This window comes from Colius striatus, chromosome 1 (assembly GCF_028858725.1).
Source record: "Colius striatus isolate bColStr4 chromosome 1, bColStr4.1.hap1, whole genome shotgun sequence".
Taxonomy (NCBI): Eukaryota; Metazoa; Chordata; class Aves; order Coliiformes; family Coliidae; genus Colius; species Colius striatus.
Genome location: NC_084759.1, coordinates 122,181,914 through 122,203,515, shown reverse-complemented (window position 1 = coordinate 122,203,515; position 21,602 = coordinate 122,181,914). Strand labels below are relative to the sequence as shown.

Sequence of the window (21,602 nt, the reverse complement as noted above, 5' to 3'; positions counted from 1 at the left end):
AGTTGTCAGGCCTTCAGTAGTAAAAGCTGAAGTTGGAAGAACCTAGAGAGCTTTCTTGCTTCTGCCCACCTCCTGAAATCCTACTTTGTGTTTGGAAGGTTGTGGTATGACAGAGCTTTGGCAGACTTGCCATCAGCTCCCTCTGGCTAAAGGGACATAGTCAAACCTTCGATGGAGATGTGACTTTTTAGTGCATCTGTACCACCGATAAGCAAACTCCAGGTTAGTTCCTCAGGCTTCCCAAACGTCTCGCCTCTTGCAGGTTTGTTTTATCTCACTTCTATTTTACCTGTCAGTCTGATAACCATTCCTGACTACATGGTTTTGGGGTGGGGATGCTCTGACAATACCACAGGCCAAGGAAAGTTGTCAAGACAAAATAATGCCTAATAATGGGGTTTATTCTGACTCTTCCTCACTGTTCCCGCCGTATAAAGGTGATCTCACGGCTTTGTGTGGTAAGGAAGCTTCAAAGGAGAGGAATGACTGTGACAGAGAGTGCTGTCCCCTGGGGATTCATTCTGGCACACCCATCCCAGCAGAGCCATGGGGTGGAACAGCCTTGAAGCTGTTCTGCATTAACGGGGAGCTGAGAACGCCCTTGACCAAGTCTAGAAGATGTAAAGTGCCAAACTGGCTTGTGTTCAGTTCTGTTCTCACTCCCGTTCCCAGGCTGAGGCTGACTCAGTGCTTCCCTCCAATCACGCAGTGATTTCCACTGTTTTCTTGTGATGTGCTGCAGTAGAAGGCGGGTAAGGAAGGACCGAGGCACAGAGCTGGGAAGAGGGATCATCATATCCATTGCATTAGTGATGAGAACAAATCTACTGAGGTCTCTTGTGTAAGAAGCTGGAGGCTGCTGGTAAACCTCAGCATTTCATGCACTCTACGTTCCTCTTGTGTATCCAGTTACTGGAAGAGCTGAGGAGATGCCATAGGATTGTAAATCCTAAGTTGCCTCCAGCTGCTCAGCTCGCTCTTCCGTCCATCAGAGCCTGATGATGGCTGAGAAATGTGCCAGATTTCGATCCTGGTCAGAAATAAATCATGCCAGAAAAAGAGGCAACAAAACTTGGTGGCAGCACACGGAAAATCTGCAGGACTTCTGAAGGTGGGAAATTAGGGGATGAAAGATTGGAAGAAGAGGGACTGATGTGATACAGAAAGAGCATCAACACATTTAGGAGTTGAAAAGAAATCTTTGAGGCTGTATATGGCACACGTGCCTCAGATTGGGTAACAGAGGAGGGGCTGCTGAGCAATGGCACTTCAAAATGGGGCAGGTGATCTCCAAGCACTGATGCTGGGGTCTGTGGTCTTGGACTTCTTGGGTCTTGCAGGGGAAGGAGCATGCCTTTGGGGAAAATGCTGGCTGGCAGAGAAATCTACTGCTGGGCCTGGATGTGCTTAGAGAAGGAAAGTGTGTTTAATTGCTAAGAAGAATCAGTGCTCTACAGCTGTGCTCCAGTCTGGAGGCCAGGGACAGTGCTGTGCCTCTGTCTGCCTGAGGAGGAATTCCTCCTCATTGCCCTCCTTCACACCCCACTATTGGCAAGGGCTTCCTCTGACCACTTCTAAGGTGCTGTGACTTGTCTCACGTGCCCCCCACATACAGAATGGCCCCCTCCTGTTGAAATTCAGGAGTCGGCGCTGGTCTTGTGTGTTTTTTTATGTTTTAAACAAAGCAGGATGGAAACAGTTCCCATAAGCCCAGCTATAGCAAACAAGACTCTGGCCCGAGGCACTCAGGGTCTGGGAAGGAGAGTCACGCCCCAGCAAGGAGTATAAGGCTTGAGTATGAGATGACAAAGTGATCCTGGCTCCAGACCAGGGAGCAAAAGGAGCTGAGCTGCTGTCTTCTTGTAGTTCTTGAGCAAATCCTCTCCCTTGGGCCTTTCTTTTTTTTCAATCTGTCACATGAGGAGGATGATACCAATCTCATCCTGCAGGTCCTGTGGGACTAACTTCATTTAGGACCTTTAATATGTGCCAAAATCCTTCTCTGTGCTCGAGGGTTATATTCTTATCCCAATATGAAGTGATTAACTGTATTCCTCCCCTTGAGAACTGTGGTGCAGCAGCAGCACCTCCTCTTCTCCCGTGGGACTGACTCTGCCCTGCTCACAGCTGAAGCCTGTCCAGCTGGCTTGGCATGCGCAGATCAGCCTCTGATCTCCTGCCTCCATCCCTTGCTGGGAGCCAGACCTAGCAAGAAAGTTCCCGGTGGCTGCAGAGGTGCTGGCAGTTTCACCATATGATGCAGCAGGAGGGAATCCAGTCCCTTCTTCCAGAAGTGCTGCAAGGGATGAGTGAAACTGCTCTAAAAGACAGTGCAGTTTTGGGCTGTGACATTTTGGAGGCTGTGAGTGCGAGGGGGGTTTTGGGGTGAGTGGCAGAGCGAAGCTGCAGCAGGGAGAGTGCTTCCAGACACAGGCTCCCTTCCTTCCAGCAGCCATTTTCCAGACTTGTTTGCGGTAAAGATTTCCTCTTTCCCAGACTCTCATGTCATTGTTCCCCTTCTGGGGCCTCACTGGTCATTGCCTTGTGCTGGAAAATATGAGGTTGTGAGGGCCAGAGCACAGACATTCCTTCTAGCTTAAAAGGGAAAACAGAGTCCTCGTGCAGTGGAGTCCCTGAGAGAGGTGTGCCTGGCTCCCTGTCAGCAGCATCGTGCTGTAAGAGAAATCAGCTGTTTGGCAGAGGCCTTTCTCTTCTTCTCCCCACAACTTAATCAAAAGCCTCCTTCCTCCTAGTTCTTCATTCCTTTCCTTGCAGGCATCCACTCCTGCCTGCTTGCTGTGGGACATGCGAAAGCCACGGCTGGTGTGTCCCTGTCAGTGGGCCAGGCCGTGTACCCACGGGGCTCAGTGGGGAGGCAGAGCTTTCTGTACCCACCCCACCAATCTCTTGCAAGGCAATACTACCCAGGCAATCTTTTTTGTAGCAGTAGTAGCATCAGACATCTTTATCTCCTTGACACAGCCACCTATTAATTTCCATAAGCAGGCTTCCACGAGCAATGTTGGTTTTTTATGGGCTCATACAGAGGTCACTGACCTGATGGGCCCACTTTTTCACAGAGGTCAGTTAGAGCTTCAGCCACCCTCCTGCTCAGTGCTCTGATATGATGGACGTGGCCAGTTCACAGTTCACAGACTGAGCAGCCAGCAAGGCAATAAAGGTCTTTGCATAAAAATGGATGAGGTAGAGGTTTTTGCAGAGAGGGAACCTCCTCTGAGCTCTGGCAGTTGCAGGTCCCCTCCTCTCCTGCCTGCTTGCCTCTGCACCCAGGTTTTCTAGGAACACGCCTTCATTCCCAGCGTAGGCAGAGATGTATGCTCTGGCTTGTTTCCCACCGGCAAAAGTCAGCTGCCATTAAATATTCGTCTATTAAGCATTCAAAAGCCTTAAGGGGTTGCATTTTGTTACGTGATGTATTTAATGAGCCAGTCCTGGATGTCAGCTGGGAATAGGAAGAGATACAGGGAAGGGAGGGGTGGTGACTGGTGTCTGGGTGTGGGAGTTAATGGACTGGGGCAGGCGTCCCACAGGGATGGAGTGCAGCAGTTCCCAGCACTGTGTCCCAACGGCTTTTCACAGCCCTGGATTGCAGCTGGGTGAAATACCTTAGCAGTGGAAGCTCTGAGGGACAGATGAAAGCAGAAGAGAGATGAGGTCTGTCCTTCAACACACGGAAAACTTTGGGGAAGGAAACACAAGGGTCAGCACAGGAGAGACTGAAGAGGGGCTGTAGTCATGGTGGGGGGCCTGGAGTGAGGACTCATTTCCAGGACTGCAAGCAGCCAATGTGTTGATTCTGCTGAGATAAGAGGCTGAGGCAGAGAGATGTTTTGTGGGGCTCTGCAAAGGAATTGCGTCCTGGTTCCCTAAGGAGGCAAAGCTATGTCAGCAGGCATAGTCTGCCTGTCTGTCACCTTCAGCGAGTCTTGAATCTATCAGCCTGTTTCCGCCACAGCTGATAAAGCAGTGGTGGCCTCTGAGATAATGGGATCCAGCTGGTTTGGTGACTCTAGGTGACTGGCTTAATGAGAGGGGCCTGAGAAGAACCCCCACTGCCGGAGGAAGGAGTCCATACACTACCCTGTAACTAGCTGACGGACAGGCCATGCAGAGAGAGCTGTTGGAAACTGGGCTTCATTAGTTCTGCTGCTTGCAGGATGGCTTTAGGATTTGGAGGAGGAGGAATCACAAAGTTTTAATGGTGCTGGACCCCTTTGCATTGAGCACAGACCTCATGCTGACACACTTCAAATAAGATATTGTTAGTATTGGGAATGATGTCAAAATGTGTCTGGTCGCAGTTGCCTGAGGAATCCAGCACTGGTCCAGAATTTGCTTGCCAACTGTATTTTTGTTCTTAACTAACTTACTTGAGGACAGACAGTTTTCAAGTTTTCTGAGCTGCCCATCGACACCTCTGAAGATCTGGGAGGCGGGACATGTACCATGTGCCTCCCAGAGGCAGGAGGAAGGGGAGCTTCTGAGCGCAGTGAGAGATGTAGCTTCAGAAGGCCCTACTTTGAGCCTGGGTAATACTAGACCTGATGCAGCCGATGACCCTGCACCAGTCTGTTCAGCAACCTCTGACAGTAGATTTCCTTCCAGAGTAGATGATAGGGATCATTCCACAGCCCACCATACCATCCCAATAATAATGATGTCCTGGGAGGTAGGTTTTATTGGAGAGCTGAACTGGGAATCAGATGCTCCCACATGCTGAGCTTATCTCCATCTTACCTCTGACAACTGAAAATCAAACCTTCCAAGTGAGACTGAAAAGTAATTTGTGTGGGGTTTCTTCCAGAACCTGCAGATGTCCTGAGGCAATAGCCTTAAGGAAAAGAAATAGCAGTGTTCACCTTACCTATCTATTTATGGCAAACCCAATGTCAGGAGTGCTTGCTTGTTTCACGCTAATCTGCTCAGTTTATGCTCCTGCCAAATTTCCACCCAGTCACACCAGCATGTTAGAGGATCCAGGGAGCTGCCACAGGAATTAGGTCAGGTTTGTGAGGCGGGTCGAGTGCTTTGCTTGTTAGCCACAAAGCAGAACAATGAGACAAACATGCTGCCAGAGCTGGGCGGCACAAATGGCCAGAGGTGACAGGCTGCCTGCCCATGGGATCTGTTCTCCCGGGAACTCTGCAGGGTGGCATGCCACCGAAAGGGCTGTTCTGCCTGGAGGCACGCTTGGGTAACTGGATGAAATGAATTCACAAGCCAAATGCTTTCTCAGTGCCATTGCCATGCAGGAGTTGCTAAGTTTCCCCGACCCCCTTGAGCCACTCTGCTGCCTAGCCCTCTCTTTTTGGATATTGCAGCACAATGCAGTGCTGCTCCCTACCAGCCCCAGAAAAGGAAAGGAGAGAGGTTTGGGAGTCAAGAGACTTGGCTTTCTCATCTCAGCTTTCTGCATTGTTCACCTTGTGCTTTGTGTCTCCAAATCTTTTCTGTGTTGAGAGGAAAACATAACCCAGACAACAGCTGAACAAAGCTCTAGGTTTCGTGGCTGGATGTTGAGTTGGTTTAGAAATTGTGCAGGCAGTGCTATTTAGAGGTGGCATCTTGGCACATTTGAAGACCCCTTCTGCCCCTACTCCAGTGTCAGTTGTGGCAGGTAACAGGCAAAAGAGATGTGGTTGGGAAGACGTAGGGAGGACTGGCTGCAATGCATAGCTGCAAAGCTTATTTCTTCCTGCCTGCGCAGAGGGAGTTTGCGGTGGATTGTGCTGGTTCTATCTGAAAGCTTCCTCCCAGCTTTTGCCGCTGCCTTCTCTGGGGCGTGAGAATGTGTGCAAGGCTTGCAATCTCAGACATTGTTTTGGTGTCCTTTAGTTTTGCCTTATCTGTGTGGTACTCAAGTTTGTATAATACATGGGATTAGCTCCCCAAGGAGTTTTCAGTGCCACAGCTCTAGAGCACTTAGATTTCCTTGCACATGAGGCAGGGCAAAAATGCAAAGCCTTGATTTTACAGCAAACAGTACACACTGATGCCAAAAGAGGAAAAAAGACCTACAGTCACTGCTGAAAGCAGAAAAGCTTTCTACTTGTGTCAGTAGGAGCAGGACTGCAGGTATTATTTCTTCCGTGCACCATGGGTGACTGAGAGAAAGACTGTTGAGATCTCCAAGAGGAGATTTTGTTATGGAAGGATGCACAGAAAGCAAAAAGCAATCTGAGGGGTTGTTTGCAAGCACGTTAACTCCCCACCTCCTAGCAGGGCAATCTCCCTGCTCCTTTCCCAGAGCACATGTAATGGCAGAAATCCCCGCTGCTCCCTTCAGGCAGTGAGGCACCGTGGATGTGCAGCTGCTTGCACAGCTCTTGTCTGCAAGTGGAAAGCTTGTTCTCCCTCACAGAGATGTTTTGTGGCTAAACTGATAATGATTTCAGCCTTCACAGGCTGGTTTGGGAAGACTCCATTTCTACCAAGTGACAGTAGGCAGTTGTGGCTCAGCAGGGGCCAGGGGAGGGAACAGCTGCCTTGCAGAGCCAAGGAGCCACAATGTCTCTTTCCCTTCATGCGTACGGACACTATCTCCTTGCAGCAGACAGCACACTGTTCCCACACAGTCCCATCGGCGTGGGGTAGGCAGGGCAGCTCACAGGCCCTCAGGACCCTGTGCAGCCTCACACATGGCTCCACAAGCTGGCATCAGGCCCAGGTATCCAGGCACAGGCAGGGGCATGGAAGTACTCCCAGCACCCGCTCTTACACCTTCTTGGGGGTCTGACTCCTCAGCGCCGGTTGCTGCTAGAAATGAGAAACAGCCCTTCCCGCCACCTAATTTTAGCTTTCCAGCTTGAGGCCCTGCATTGCTGGTTGCCATGGTGATTCCTTACCGCCAGCACTGCCGCCAGCTCTTGGAAATGTCTCTTTTTCCTCTTCAGGAAGCAGCAGCCAAAGCAGAGGCAGTGCACGTGGCTCACTGAAATCCCATTTCAGGTCTTCTGCTTGGCATTTGCCCATTCATGTGCAAGCCCCCTTTGTCTATGGGGTTACAATTCCAAAACCCCAAAAGGGACAGGCATTCCCATCTTCATTTAGCAGGCAGTCCAGACTACATGTACATAACACCAATGCTGCCCGGCTGCCTTGAGTTTCTGTGGCAAAGCACTTTCTCCATGGGCTTTCCCTGAGAAGATGTCTGGGGAGGCTGTGCCCCTGTGGAGGCTGCAGGGTGAAGAGCTGGGAGTGCCCCTGTGCTATAGCAGACGCTTCGTAGCCCAGGCGCTCCTACCCCAGCTTCATGCTCGTGATTTTTGCACCTTCCCACATGCTGTCCGGGCAGTAGAGGAGTAATTAAAAGCATTGGCCAAACAGAGAGAGCTTGGGCCTGTCACCTGAGGCAGGAGAGAGAAACAGCCTTGTCACGGCTTGCAGTGTAAGTGCCACCGTGCAGCAATTAATAACGACTCTCTGCCCTTTTCCTTCTGCCTGCCCGAGCGCGTTCTGACTGACACTTCCCAAGCACACAGTGACAGAAAAGGCAATGGCAGCTTGCAGGAGGGAAGCAGTGTAAAAACCACGATGCAGCCCACAAATCCTGAAATTAATTCATGGGCAGTGACATTGAAACACTGTGGAGTCTTTTTTGTGTGTGGCCTTGTATTTAAAGCTTTGCAGTTCATATTTGCAAGCTTTTACCTGGTGAGTGCGAGGACAAGCTATTCAATATTGAAGTGACAGCTGCTATCCCCACTTGCTCATGTGAATCCATTGAATGGAGCTTTACAAACAGCAAACACAAGGTCCAAGGTAAGATCACAATATCTGTCACAAGAAACTAGTTTGGCTAGTGGCATTTGTGAAGTCTCCAGAGAACCAGGAGTGAAGATTATAAAGCCTCACTTGCAATGCCCCACTGTACTTGTCCTTTCATCCACTGCCATCTCCTTTACACTCCCAATTATGTACAGGAAACTGGGACATTTCCTGGTAAGATGGCCAGGAGATGCTAGAGAAGGCTCCCCTGCATTATGCTGTGAACCACCTTAGAGCTGTGTGACCATACCAGGCAGTAGTGGTGGCAACTGCTGACTTCATGTGTCCAGGCTGGCAGAGGAAAATATTTGTGTCTCTTGCAGGAGATGAGGACGGGATCTGCAACTGTGACTGTGAACGCCTGGCAGAGGAGCACACCTCGACAGGCAAAGCAGACACAGTGGGCCAAATTGCAGGTGCAGAGTTGGTTTGGTGTAGGGTAGGAGAGGTAATGTCTGGTGAAAAAAGGAGGTGAGGGTCTTGGGGATTTGGGGAGAGTGGCATATGAGTAGAAGGGGCTATGGTTTGTAGGCTGTAGTTGGAGAAAGTACGGTATGTGGGGTGAGCTTTTCAAGCATAGGGAGCACAGGGGCCTGAGTTACTGCCCTGTGAACTGGGGTGGAAGCTGAGAGGTGCTTTCACTCAACATGAAGCCAGCACCCACCCTGGCAACTCCTGCCAAGGCTGCTGCTGCCAGGAGGGAAGATGAGCAAGCTGAGTCTGAGAAACCCTCTGCCAGAGTAAGAGGGCAGACAGACAGAGCAGCTTGATTCCATTCTTTCTCTGGCAAACCCTTGGGGTGGAGATAGCTGTGCTGGGATGTGACAACCAGCTCCCCAACACACTGCCAACCTAGAACAGATTAAAACAACAAAAAGAAGCAACTGACAAGCCATATTGTTTTGAACAATAAGAAAAATCAGAGTAACATGGCCTTCTAGCCTGGCAGTAGACTGTTTGGCAGTGTCATCCTCCTGCCAATATCACCAGGCTGGGTCCCAGTGGGAGGTGTGCGGGAGGGCTCCTGCACCAATACAGAGGGAGCTGTGGCCAGGATGGCCACATCGCAGGCCTGGTTTCCAGCAAGCTCTGGAGGGGAGAGGGAGAGGGGACGAGAGGAGAGGAGTCTTGCAACTCGAGCTTGGTCCCAAGTCGACACCTGCCGAGGCCAACTGCAGTTGTGGCAGTGCCAGTGGATCTCTCGGGAGACAAGAAACACGTTTGGCATCAGTGGGCATAGCTGGGAGCTTGCTGCTGCCTGGCCGTGGGTAAGGAGAGGCAGAGTACTGCCATCTATTGCCAGGCACCCGGATTACATACCTTGATGTCTGGCAGTTCAAAGCCACCTCTCCTTTTTTTTTTTTCCCGGTCTTTGGATCAGTGAAGGGATGGGCATGTTGTTTGAAACCCTTTAAATGAATCAGCACTGAGGTGTCTGCAGTGCGTTTTAGGTGAGTTCACTGCTCAGACTGCAGCCTGGGAGAATTTGTTTTTTCTTTTTGCTTTCTGCAAAGTGAAGCACTCATGTTGCTCTACCCCACTCCAGAAGTGCCTGCATCATTTACCCCCACCCTCCGTCAGAAGACAACTAAAGAGAAGTGAATGCGGCAGAAGGGGCAGAGTGTTTTGCATAGCTCAGAAGTGGTACATGAAAGGATGAAGGGGCAGAGGGGGGATAACAGACTAGTTCCGTGGAGTGAGCAGGCCTGGGACACAGTATATGTTTCTGTACTAAGACTTGTTTCTGAATACAGTATTTTTTTTTATAGGGTAAGCAGCAACATAGGACCATTTGCAAAGAGTAAGAAATGTGTTTGTGCTAGGCAAACCTGGAGGGAATCCTGCACTACTTCACAAATGCCTTCTTGGTCTGCAGAAGGCCAGCATGACAAAATATTCTGAAGACCAGGACAAAGTCATGCAGAAAATGTTCTGGCTGTCACTGTGGGCTGTTCAGTAAAGACAGCAACTCACTGTGAAACTGTGGTTTAAAAGCAAAACAAACAAATAAACAAATAAAAATTAGAATAAAGAAGCAATAGGAGAAAAAAATGTGTTCAACGTTTGTCATTATGTGTATTAATTAAAAAAATCAGTTAAATAAACCCTTTGTGTATTAGAGATAAGGGTCACAGTAAATGTGATCAACCTGTCCCACTGATTATTTTACTTGCCTCAGTCTTCTGTCTCTGATACAAAACTGTGAGGAAGCCAGTCAGGTAGCTCGAACCACTTAATGGACAGGTGAAAAGTGTTAGATAAAAGGAAAATCATGATAAAGCAGTGAATTAAACCAGGGTCTCCAAAGTCTGAACCCCAGGGACCACTTCCCCCAGAAGTCTTGAGGGGAAAAAAATAAAAAAGGCATTAAACTGATCAAAGTAAACATTGTTTTTATTGAGAACATGATAAACCTGTGGAAAATTCCCTGCTCGGGGTCACCAGTTTGGGAATGCAATGGGACACCAAAAAAGGATTTGGCTGTTACTTGGACAAGAATACTTGTGATGACTTTGGCTAGGAGAAAACTGTAAAGCATATAAATTGTGCTGCAGGACATAAGTCAACTGCTGGCTGTCAGGGACCAGAAAGAAATTTTCTTTATGAGAAGGCTACTGTATAATTATCTATGACAGTGTTTCTTCCTTTCAAGTGTTTAATCTTGACCAGCGGAGGCAAGATAATGGCTCACGTAGTTTTGTGAAGGTTTTTTTTTTGTGACAGGGGCATCATCTGGTGCCTGATGGTGATTTCATCTGCTTGTTTGGTATCCCTCTCATCTCCAGGGTTATGTTCCCCTTCTTAAATGTCTCAAGCAAGGACATTTCTGCTCTCTAACCTCCATGAGAAAAAAAGATTTTGAAGACAGCAGTCCTTTACATGAGCAAATTATTCTTGCCATTCATGTTAGACTTTCTCCTGCTCATGTTAGCTCAGTTCTCCAAGGTGATTTTCCAGGAATGCCCTCAAGGAAGCTTTCTATTACTGGGGCTCTATAGCTCTTTTGTCTCCTCCTCCTTATTGTCTGAGCTGTCCTCTTAATTGCAGCCATGTGTCTCTTGTTCTGCAATCTGTCCCTTACCACCTTTGGTCCAGTCTACAAGTTAAATGTGGTGGTGCTGTTTTTTAAAGCTGTGTTGCTGCTCTTCTGAGTAACTCGATGTATTTTGTGTCTCTTTACTTTGTACCTTGCAGGAAGAGCCAAGGAGCAAATCCAAGATCTGTGCCAATGTTTTCTGTGGAGCTGGACGGGAGTGTGCAGTGACTGAGAAGGGAGAGCCAACCTGCCTCTGCATTGAGGTATGGGGCCACTGTGGGTTCTGTGTCTGGAACACGTGTCGCCATCGTCACACCCACATGGGTTTTCATCACTGAAAGGATCCCCTAATGGGATGAGGCTATGGCTGTTTCAGAGCAGCTGCAAATTCACAGTGGCTCTTCAAATAGCAGGGCCTTTCCCAGTGTGCTATGGGGGAAGAGCCCTGTAGGGTAGATATTGTCTGAGGCTTGCAGCTGTGCTGCTCACACAACTGCCTAGGGTCTATACACATGGAAGGAGACTTGGCTGGAGATCTTTTGTTGGGAAAGCCCAGTAGGGTATTGATATGCAGCTGGCTTTGGAGAGCGCTCTAGGGAGTGGTCTGCAAGCTCCAAGACAGCCTGCCCTCACTGGCATCTGGTTTGAGGAGGTTTACAAGCACCCTACTAAAAATCAGCTTTTGTAAAATGGAAATAATTGTAGCAGAGTGCTGTGAGGATGAATAGCTTTATCCAGCAGGGAGCTAGAGATGATTAGAAGAGTCTTTCCCAGCTGTAGAGACTCAGTGTCACCCTACTTTGCTCTGCCCTGTACTTTCAAACCATTCCTGCCTGGCTCCCGGGAGTGGGCATGTGGCCTTTTGTTCCCACTTCCCTCAGAGCCCGCAGTGCTGACAAAGCCAGCCCAGGCACTGGAGAATGAAACTCTGGGTAGCCTCAGCCAGACTGAGGGCAATGAGAGATGGAAAGCACTAGTCCAAACAGTGGAACTGGTGAACTGTTTTTCTGCTGCAGCCTATGCTGTTTACTCCTGGCTGATGGCTTTATTCTGCATACAGTTGCAAAAGGGTGGAGCAGAGTCTACAAAGAGATGCAACAGAGCAGAGGAAGCAGAGGTGCACAGAAGAGATTGACAGAAATGCCTCCGGGCAGCCATGTCCATGGCACATAGAGCAGCAGTTGCAGGATATTACACTCAGTATTTCTGCCAAGCACTGGTTTCTCTGCTGTGCTCTGCTTTCAGGAGGTGGGGATGGAGGCTGGGATAAAGTGAAGCCTTTGAACCCATACCCACAGACTTCTCAGTGCAGGTTTTTTTAGGCTGATGATGGGTGGTTTCAACCCATTTCAAACACCTTTTGGTCCAAGGGGGCTGTGCCAAGGGCTTGTGTTGAACTGGGCTGGTGCTGGGATGCACGTGCCTCGCTCTTGCTGTCCCAAAGAGGCAGGTAAAATGCTGTCTTCTCTGACTCTCTCACAGCAATGCAAACCTCACAAGAGGCCTGTGTGTGGTAGCAATGGCAAGACATATCTGAACCACTGTGAGCTGCACCGTGATGCCTGTCTCACCGGCTCCAAGATCCAGGTGGATTACGATGGCCACTGTAAAGGTAATCCTGGCAATGAGGGCTGGCTACACCCGAGTGGTGGAGAGTTGGAAGGCAAATGTGATAACAAGGTAAGGCAGAGGCCTTACCAGCCAGGACCTTGTCCCACAGTTACTGAGTGGGGTAAACAAGGCAAGCATGGGAGGTTCAGCCAAGAGTCCAGATGACCAGGCAGGTTTGTGATGGTGAAATGGGTCTGAAGACAAGCTACCAGGTTGGGTCTGGTGATGGTAACCAGAATCAGACACAGGCCAGCAATTGCTAGCCAAGCGCACAGCGATGCAATCTGTAACAGGGTTGAGATCAAGGTGGGAAGATAGTCACCAGGTCAGGGCCTAGATCAACTGAGTCTATGGCAGTTATGAGAACAGTTGCAACAGAGCTGGAGACTGGCATAACCACAAGATAATCCCAGGAAAAGGCTGAGACTTCAGCTGAAATGGAGCCTCTGGGCTCATGTGTAGAGAGTGTGGAGCTCTAGGTGAGACTGGCAGGGCCATCAAGGCTCTCATTAGCGCACTCAGAACCCTGACACCTTGGCTGTGGTGGGATCTTGGAGCTATTGGCTTTCTGGGTTGCTGGGAGGGGGATGCTCTGGAGAGCAGGACAACTTCTTGCTCCTTCTTGCGTCTCTGAGCTCATGGATTCAGGCAGGCAGATATCTCGATCTGAAAGGTCAGACTCTCAAAGCCATACTACCATCCATGTTAATAAAGAACTTCAAGAATTTCAGGAGCAAAGGGTAGGTCTATTTAATTCCACCAACTCCACAGATTTAAAAGTGTGTCCTTATGTACAGAGTTTCATGTATTTAAGTGTACCTGCTGCCTCTTGCCCCATCACTGGACACTATGGAGAAGAGTCTGCCTCAGCCTTCTTCATTCCCTCCCATCAGATTTATAAACATTGATGAGATTACCCCTGAGCCTCTTCTTTGTTAGGCTAAAGAGTCCTCAGCTTCCCCACAGGGTGACAGATCACAGAATCATAGAATGGTAGGGGTTGGAAGGGACCTTTAGAGATCATCTAATCCAACCCCCCTGCAGAAGCAGGGTCACCTAGATCAGGTCGCATAGGAACATGTCCAGGCGGGTCTTGAAGACCTCCAAGGAAGGAGATTCCACATCCTCCCTGGGCAGCCTCAATCTCCTGTCTCCAGACTAAACAGTCCCAGATCTTGCAGCCTTTCCTCATATGAAAGATGCTCCAGTCCCCTGATCATCTTGGTGGCCCTGTGCTGGACTCTCTCCAGCAGTTCCCTGTCCCTCTTGAGCTGAGGAGCCCAGAACTGGACACAGGACTCCAGATGAGGCCTCACCAGGGCAGAGTAGAGGGGGAGAAGAACCTTCCTTAACCTGCTGGCCACACTCTTCTTGATGTATCCCAAGATGCCATTGGCCTTCTTGGCCATGAGGGCACATTGCTGGCTCATATTTAGCTTATTATCAGTCAGGACTCTCAATCCCATAATCATATATGTGACCCTCAAGTTTCCAAAGATTCCGAGGTTCCTTTGCTCTTGCCCAAGCAGTGCCAAAGGTGGGAAGAGGTTCATATTGCTTCATGTTGCATCACAAATGTCCTCTTCTGTCTTTCCATTAACAGAGAAGAAGTCTGAGAATCCAGCTGCAAATCCAGGTGAGAAGCCACCTCCTTTCTGGCTGGGGTTCTATAAGCATTTGGGAAAAGAGATGGGGAAGAAAGTCTGCTGGGGAAGTTGCACGGCTCTGTGTAAAAGTCATACCTCTGCACTGGCTGTAGCAGAGTCCAAGTTCATAAATTATCTGAAATATGATTGCCCAGCTCTTTACTCCTGGGTTACCTTTGAGAGTTCATACATCTCTTGGGCTTTTCACTGTGCTGTGATGTCTCAAGAGACTCGCATGGACAAGGTGCAATGAAACCCAGTTTGCCCCTAGGGACACAAGCTGTGCTTATCACCCAGACTGAGAGAATCTCGATATTACCTAGTTCACTGAGGATCAAAGACACAATAACTGTGGAGCTATTGTCACCAACTCCAGAGTGCTCTTTGAAAAGGAGACTTGCTTTAGGAGTGGTTAACCAATAGGGACAGAGGCAGAGAGGCAGCACTGCATGATGAGTGGGGCATTGTCAGGGGACTCAGGAGATGCAGCTGAAGAGCCAACAAGATGATCTTAAAAGGTCTTTTCCAACCTAAATGATTTTTGCTAATTCTCTTTGATTCCTCATTCCTGGATTCTCTCTTTATGCATTGCCAAGTGTACTTAAGGACTACGTATTTTGGGGCCATGGCCTGTGCTTCATCAAGGGACCCTTTTCCCATCCATGGCCTCTAACTGGAGCTGTCTGATCATCAACCACAACATCCTAGGACAAATGAGAGCAAACCCTCATACAAGCTTCAGGGAAAGGACCATGTCAGAGCATGGCCACCATCTTTAAGCAGTTTTAAGGAAGCCTAAAATTAAACATGCAGAATCCTTAATGGGTCAGTTTGGGTTTCTTTCCTCTGTCCATCTGGTTGTGATTGTAGTTGCTGGATTCAGAAGGAGAGCCTTAGTGTGTGTAAGTGACACAAACGCACACCAATTCCCCTTCTGGCTCCATTGACATCTGAGCAGGTGTGCCAACTGCCAGAAGCCAGAAGATCTCGGCTTTCAGTTTTGCTTCTAAATGCATGGTTTGGTACTAGCACAGAAAGCGATACCCACCTAGAGAAACTTGTGACTGTGGAGAGCACTGTGAACAAACCCAACATGGCCCCTTCTCATTCCAATTGGAGTGGACAAGTCAGGCTTTGTGGGCTTCAAAGAAACAAAATCTTCTGAAATAGCAGGCCCTAAAGTTCAAGTCTTGGGGACAGTGATGGAAAGGCTTGTTAAGTCTAATCCTCACCCTTGGAAAGGACAGAGGCTTTGGTACTAGAGGGATGCTGGCCGAATGCCTGTTCCGCACAGGGAAGCCCGGGGACACTTCTTCCCTCAGTCTGGAGGACTCTTCAAGCCAAGATGGGTCAGCTCCGGGTTATTCCTCTGCAAGGAATGGGAAGGCAGCAGAGCTTTGGCAGGAGTGTCGTTTTCTGTCCTTGCCACATGGTGTCACCCACAGCCCATCTGCCGTTCAGCACGTGGCACCTCTGCTTTGATCTGGCAGTGGTGCATCTCCAAGGACAGAGGGGCCTGCAAACTGCCGTCAGGGCTGACGGCCTGGCTGCCTTTTATTTCCACTTCTCTCTCCTCAGTCTCCCTGACAACCTCATCCCTCTCATCCTGGCGTTTTCTTCCACCACACCTTCTCCTGTTACAGTTGTCTGCTACCAGTCGGACAGGGACGAGCTTCGTCGCCGTGTCATCCAGTGGCTGGAAGCTGAGATTATCCCAGATGGATGGTTTTCCAAGGGCAGCAACTACAGCGAAGTCCTGGACAAGTATTTCAAGGCAAGTAGAGCAGTGCCTGCCTCAGAGGCCAGAGAATTGCCCTGTTGCTGTGGAGTGGCTGCCATGTCCTCGGCTAAGAGGCTCCAACGTGTGATGGGCCCCTGAAGCTGAGGGTCAAGGAGGTCTGGGAGGTCCAACAGTGTGATATGTCAGCTGCTGATAGACACACTGAGGTGGCTGTGGGATAGCCCAGACCTGGAGCATCCCTGAGTATCTGACCTGCCCTGGGAAAAAGGAAGAGGGCAAGCCAGGTGTGATTGTGGCAGGGAACAGAACTGATCTCAGGGGACAAAAGATAGCCAGAGGAGAAAATATGGGTGAAAGTGCTGGAAATGCAGGTAGAAAGAGCAGGAAGCCAGAGGAGGGGCTGATGGTCCTTTGTTCCAGACAGTCCCACAGCCATGATGAGAGCTGGGGATAGGGGGCACTGGGGTCTTCAAATGGAATATTTACTTGCAAGGAGCATAGCCTAGTTGTGGCCAAGAGCTGGTAATTCCCTAGTGCCCTGCAGAAAGAGAGCGAATCTCGGGCCCGGCAAATAATTCCATTCCTCTTCCCTCCTCCCTGTCAGTCTGCCCCTCAGCCCATCCCCACTCCTTCTCTAACCAGCAGATCACACGCTTCTCCCATGCTCCTGCCACATGCACTGCTTCATCCCTCCCCCTCATGCCCAGCTCCTGATAAAGACTTCAAAGCATTCAGGATGGAGCTGGAGGAGCAGGTGGGGAAAGAGGGGAGAGTGTTTAAATCATAAGCTGTTGACAGCGAGAGATTAATGGTGCCTGACAGGAGTTAGCGCTGCAAGCAAATTTGCCATGGCAATGGCAGCCCCTGGTGAGACAGAGGAGCTGCTCCCTGCGCTCCAGAGAGCATCATCAAGGCCTTTGTAGCCATGAATGCTGTTCCTTCTCTGGAAACCCACTCATGGCCTACTGCCTCAGGCATTCGTTCCCCCTCACCAGCACCCAAAAGCTGCAGTAGTGCTGCAGAGCAGAGCTACTCAGTCCCTCCCCCTGAAAATGTGCTGTCCCCATCCACCTTTGCAGAGAATCTCCCCAGGCTGTGGGCTTTGCTGAAAGGCATGAGCTAGCCACAAGCTTACTCCGCTGCTGCTGCACAGCCCTATCACCCTCCAGCCTATGCCTGTCAGCCAGCTGCAGCTCAGAGGCAAACACTCATGTACTCTTTACTGTCTCCATTCTTCTGGAGCACTGATCTTAGGCACAAGTGGGTGAAAGTTTCCATGACAAAGCCATACCTTTTCTTAGGCCAAAGGCTGAATGTCCTTCTCTGACAGGTGATAATCCACCATATCGACAGCCCTTTAAGCTTTGAAATAATTTAAAGCAGAATTCAGAGCAACTTGGGATAAAATCTATGCAAAGCAAACTAAATGGGCTCAGCCACACAAATGTGCATCACCATCTGCTGACACTGGAGGAATTCTGCCCACCTGTGCCCACCTGTGGGTCTCTCTGCATGCTTGCCCTGCAAATGGCCTGGCACCTGCCCTGCAGGTAGTAAACACTGGAGACAAGGATGATAGGAAGCTTTTTTTTTTTTTCCCTTTTCTCCTACATGTGGAGGTTTGTAGGTGTGGCATTCAGCTGTTTCCCTCCTGGAAGGGTGACTTGCATGGATCACTGGGACCTGGGTTGTTTGTCAGGCAGGCCGTGACCTTGAAGGACGTTATTTCAAGAGGAGTAAGGCCAATAGTGGAAAGCTGCTCTGTTTTGGAGGCTCTCTGGGGGAACACATAAATGCAGACCATAGCACTGAAAGGCAAGAAGACTCAGTTAACTGAGTCTGAGTCATTAAGAGAACTGTGGCCACTTTCACGAGAAACAGCAGGACGAGAGGCTGGAGTCTAGTAGAAGTTGAAACGTTAGCAGAGCAGTTACACAGACTGCAGCGTGCAGAGTCATTTTCCCAGGCCTACAAGTTTCTCCTGAGCCACACAGAGCTAACAATAGGCAGTGTCTCTTCCAGCATTCCTGGAAGCACTGCATGAGGAGGCACAGTGACCTGCCCCAAGCCACACGGCAAAACTGAGCCAGGAGCGGTCTGTGCGCAGAATTCATTTTCCCCTCACTGCAATGCAGCTGTCTCTGAGGGGGCACAGCACTTACTGCCGAGTGCCCAGCACTGTGATGTGACATCTCCAAACAGGAAGGCAGAATGCAATTACTTCTTTGGGAGTACAGCCAGGATTTCAGAGCTGAGAATGCTGACTTTCAGTGCCAGGACCTTACAAAGTTGGTGGCGAGGTGTTGTGCTATTGCATTAAATTGTTCCTTTTTTGGGATCAGCAGAAAATTACTTCTTGTGATTTTCCCTTTTGTCACTGTCAGGGTCCAGGCACGGCTTTGGATTTATACATATTGGAAAGCTGACACCTCCTTGAATGCAACTGGTCTGCTTTAAGGCAGGAGGTATATAAGAAGGCTAAGAGCTGGCTAGAACAAAGGGAAGAAATGGGGTTAGAGTCATAAATCAAGCAGCAGGAGGTGAATGAGAGGCGGTGTTGCTTATCGGTGAAAAGAAAGCTTGGATCATGTCCTCCAGTTCTGATGCTAGTGTGGATGTGCTGCTGCTTTTCTCTGAGCCTGTGTTCTTTGTGCAAAGCAGGGATGACGCAACCTGTTTCACTAAAGCTTAAAAAAATGCCTCTCACATCTTCCTGCCTTTCCCTCCAGAGTTTTGATGATGGTGATTCTCGCTTGGACTCCACTGAATTCCTGAAGTTTGTGGAGCAGAATGAGACTGCTGTCAACATCACCACCTACATGGACCAGGAGACCAACAAGCTGCTCAGGTGGGCGGTGGATAAGATGCCAGAAGGAGGGCCGGGGAGCCAGGTGTGGTAGAAGGGGGCAGGAAAATCCACTCATGGAAGATAGCAGTTAGGGCTTGCACTAACAAAGATAACTGTGTATGAAGTGGCTTCTCCATTAGGTGTGGATACCACCAAAAGGAGCACCCTACCTTTCACATTAGGCATGTATTCCAGCCCTCTTTGGCCTTAAATCTAGTAGGTGTGCAGCCAAAAAGTGAGCTAGATGACAGAAAATTTCCCTTCTTTTTAATTTCCTGATAAATGAGCTTTCCAGTGGACTTGAGTCACCTTTTACCTGATAGCTAGATCCACTGCAAGGAAGATGGTGGGACAATGGAGCTTATGTTGGGCAGCCAGCAGTTAGAGCTGGTGCGTCACGTGGGAAAGCAGTTTGAGAGGTTTCCCTTTTTCTGCATGTGTGCCACTGCGTGCCTCACGATGAAGAGAACAGACTGCTTGTGGTTAGGCTGTGCTCACATCTCTGCTCCTGCCACAGCACCTGGCTGTCAACGGGGTCCTATTCCTGCTGTTCTGAATATCCTCCTGCGCCTTCCCAGCCCTTCGCCAGGCAGACAATATTTTGTGACTGTTTTTGTTTTGTCTGTATCCAATGAGGTTTCCTTACAGAAGCCACTTCTGTCAGGCATCTCAGAGCCTTCCTAGTTAGTCCTGGTTTTACTTGTCTGTACTCTGAAGCCAATAAAGCGGGGACCAGACTGGTACAGCCCTGTGCAGAACGTGCCTCTGTGTTTCCTTTCAGGGGACTCTGCGTAGATGCCCTCATCGAGCTGTCAGATGAAAATGCCGACTGGAAGCTCAGCTTCAGTGAATTTCTCAAGTGCCTCAGCCCATCCTTCAACCCACCTGAGAAAAGTAGGAACTCTTCAGTTTTACATTGGGGAACCAGAGGGGGCATGGGAAGGGAGGAAGGAAAAGAGACCAGCTTTGGGTCATCCATCGGATGCTGTAACTCCACTCCCAGCGATGATGTTGACACGTGCCTGCACCCCAAGTCCCTGCACTGTCTGTCAGAAGTACTCCTTTTTCTGTCCTAGAGCTTCCTCAGCTCTTGTGGTGAAAAAGGCTTGGATTTTAGAAGCAAGGGCGTAGGTCAAAAGGATATGGTACGCTTGGAAGGTCAAGGCATGTATTTAACAGTGCAAAGATAAATCATGTGAAGAGTTCACTTCTGGATAACTTAGACCAGACCAAAGTCCTGCCGTGCTCTGCCTTTCACACAGAGAGCCTCCCCGATGAACGTCTCAAAGTTCACAATCCTCCCAAATCCCTCTTCGTGCCACAGCTCGCTTGAAAGCAGCTTAGTGTTGTGCTGACCAGGTGTGCCTAGCCATTCAGCTAATTGTCTCCTCAGGAAGTGCTGGTCCAAAGGCGCCCGATTAATATCCCACTGCGGTGGCAGCCAAAGGCTGTGCTTCCCGGGGAATATGAAGTTGAACCCTCAGTTGCCTATTTCAATGGGAAGCTAGGGATGCTGCTCCCAGGAAACACCGTCACCTGGTTTTAACACCATACAGCCCTTAAATGCTTTGGCGGCCTCAACTTATATGTTTATACATGCTTATATATAAATATATAATAGAAATGTGAGAAGAAATTTGGGCTGAAATGAGAAATCTTTGGGGTTTTTCCTCTTCGTTTCTCAGGGCAACAACAAATACACAAATAATTTCCCCAACTTCTCCCCACTTGGAACCGGAGTTGTTTGAGAGTAACCCAAACTTTCACTTTGTGGGTTCTTTTCTATGTGTAATGAGTTAGGAAATTCAAGCAAACCCAATATTGAGATTTCATTGGGAACTGAGAAATTGAAATGGGTTCTTTTGAGGAAACAAAACGAAGTGCTTGACTTTCCCAAATTATATTTTTTGGCTGATCTCGCACACCACATTCAGCCAGTACGAAACTTGTGATGGTTTAGAGGAAGGAAGCCGCCCCCAAACCTTGCACCTCTTCTCCCTGAAGGCACCTCCAAAGTACATTGTCTTCAGCCTGGTCTCTCTATCTCTCAACTTACCACCCTCGTTTTTTTGCCTCTCTTAGAGTGTGCCCTGGAGGATGAAACCTACGAGGACGGAGCAGAGACCCAGGTGGAGTGCAACCGCTGCGTCTGCGCCTGTGGGAACTGGGTGTGCACTGCCATGACATGTGACGGTCTGTACACTCTTCCCTCACTGATTTGGGGGTTGCACAAAAGAGGGTTTTGCTTTCTGTCTTTCCAAGGGTGCCAGCTATCCAGATTTCTTCTCTCTCTCCAGCTGTTTGTCAGCTTCTCTATGGGTGACTCCTGCATAACACTCCCATGCTCCCTGTTAGCCGGTCCCAAGCTGTGTCTGTTTCAGAGGTCAGAAGGTGTGTTGCTGGGCTGAGGCCAATGCTCCATGGGGTTTGGAGCTTGGAGTTATAAAAATTCAGCACCAGATCTTCACAACCAGAGCAACTCCATCTGGCTTGGGGCACGCACAGACCAAATAGGTCACTGTGTGCAACCATCTGTGTAGGTGTGAGCGAGTCAGGTTTCCTGCCTGTGTGTCAGTATCCTCACTCTATCTGTGTTTATGGTATCAGTAAAGCAGGAGATGAGGTCCTGTCTTTCCCCAGAGGGGAGGTAGAAGACTTCATCCAGTAACGTCAAGAAAGCACTTTATCTTATAGCTGTAAAAACTATAGAAGAAAATTATGGTGGTGGAGATGAAGGGAGGTGGTGTTCATAGTAAGGCAAGTTTGTTCTTCATGTTCCTATGCGACCTGATCTAGGCTGACCTGCTTCTGCAGGGGAGTTGGACTGGATGATCTCTAAAGATCCCTTCCAACCCCTACCATTCTATGATTCTATGAAAGCCCTTCTTAAACTTTCACAGCCACATAACATTTCTGAGAAGCCACGGTGCG

At 49.3% G+C, this 21,602-nt stretch overlaps 1 protein-coding gene across 1 annotated transcript in view; it reads left to right on the top strand.

The window, feature by feature from the left end:
- Positions 1 to 21,602, top strand: part of FSTL1 (follistatin like 1) — a 56,284-nt gene that overhangs the window by 30,384 nt on the left and 4,298 nt on the right. The window contains exons 3-9 of the mRNA XM_062005386.1: positions 10,984 to 11,088; positions 12,308 to 12,437; positions 14,040 to 14,072; positions 15,726 to 15,856; positions 18,553 to 18,671; positions 19,453 to 19,565; positions 20,754 to 20,864. Of these exons, the coding sequence (XP_061861370.1) occupies positions 10,984 to 11,088; positions 12,308 to 12,437; positions 14,040 to 14,072; positions 15,726 to 15,856; positions 18,553 to 18,671; positions 19,453 to 19,565; positions 20,754 to 20,864 (742 nt within the window). The remainder of the gene's footprint in view (positions 1 to 10,983; positions 11,089 to 12,307; positions 12,438 to 14,039; positions 14,073 to 15,725; positions 15,857 to 18,552; positions 18,672 to 19,452; positions 19,566 to 20,753; positions 20,865 to 21,602) is intronic.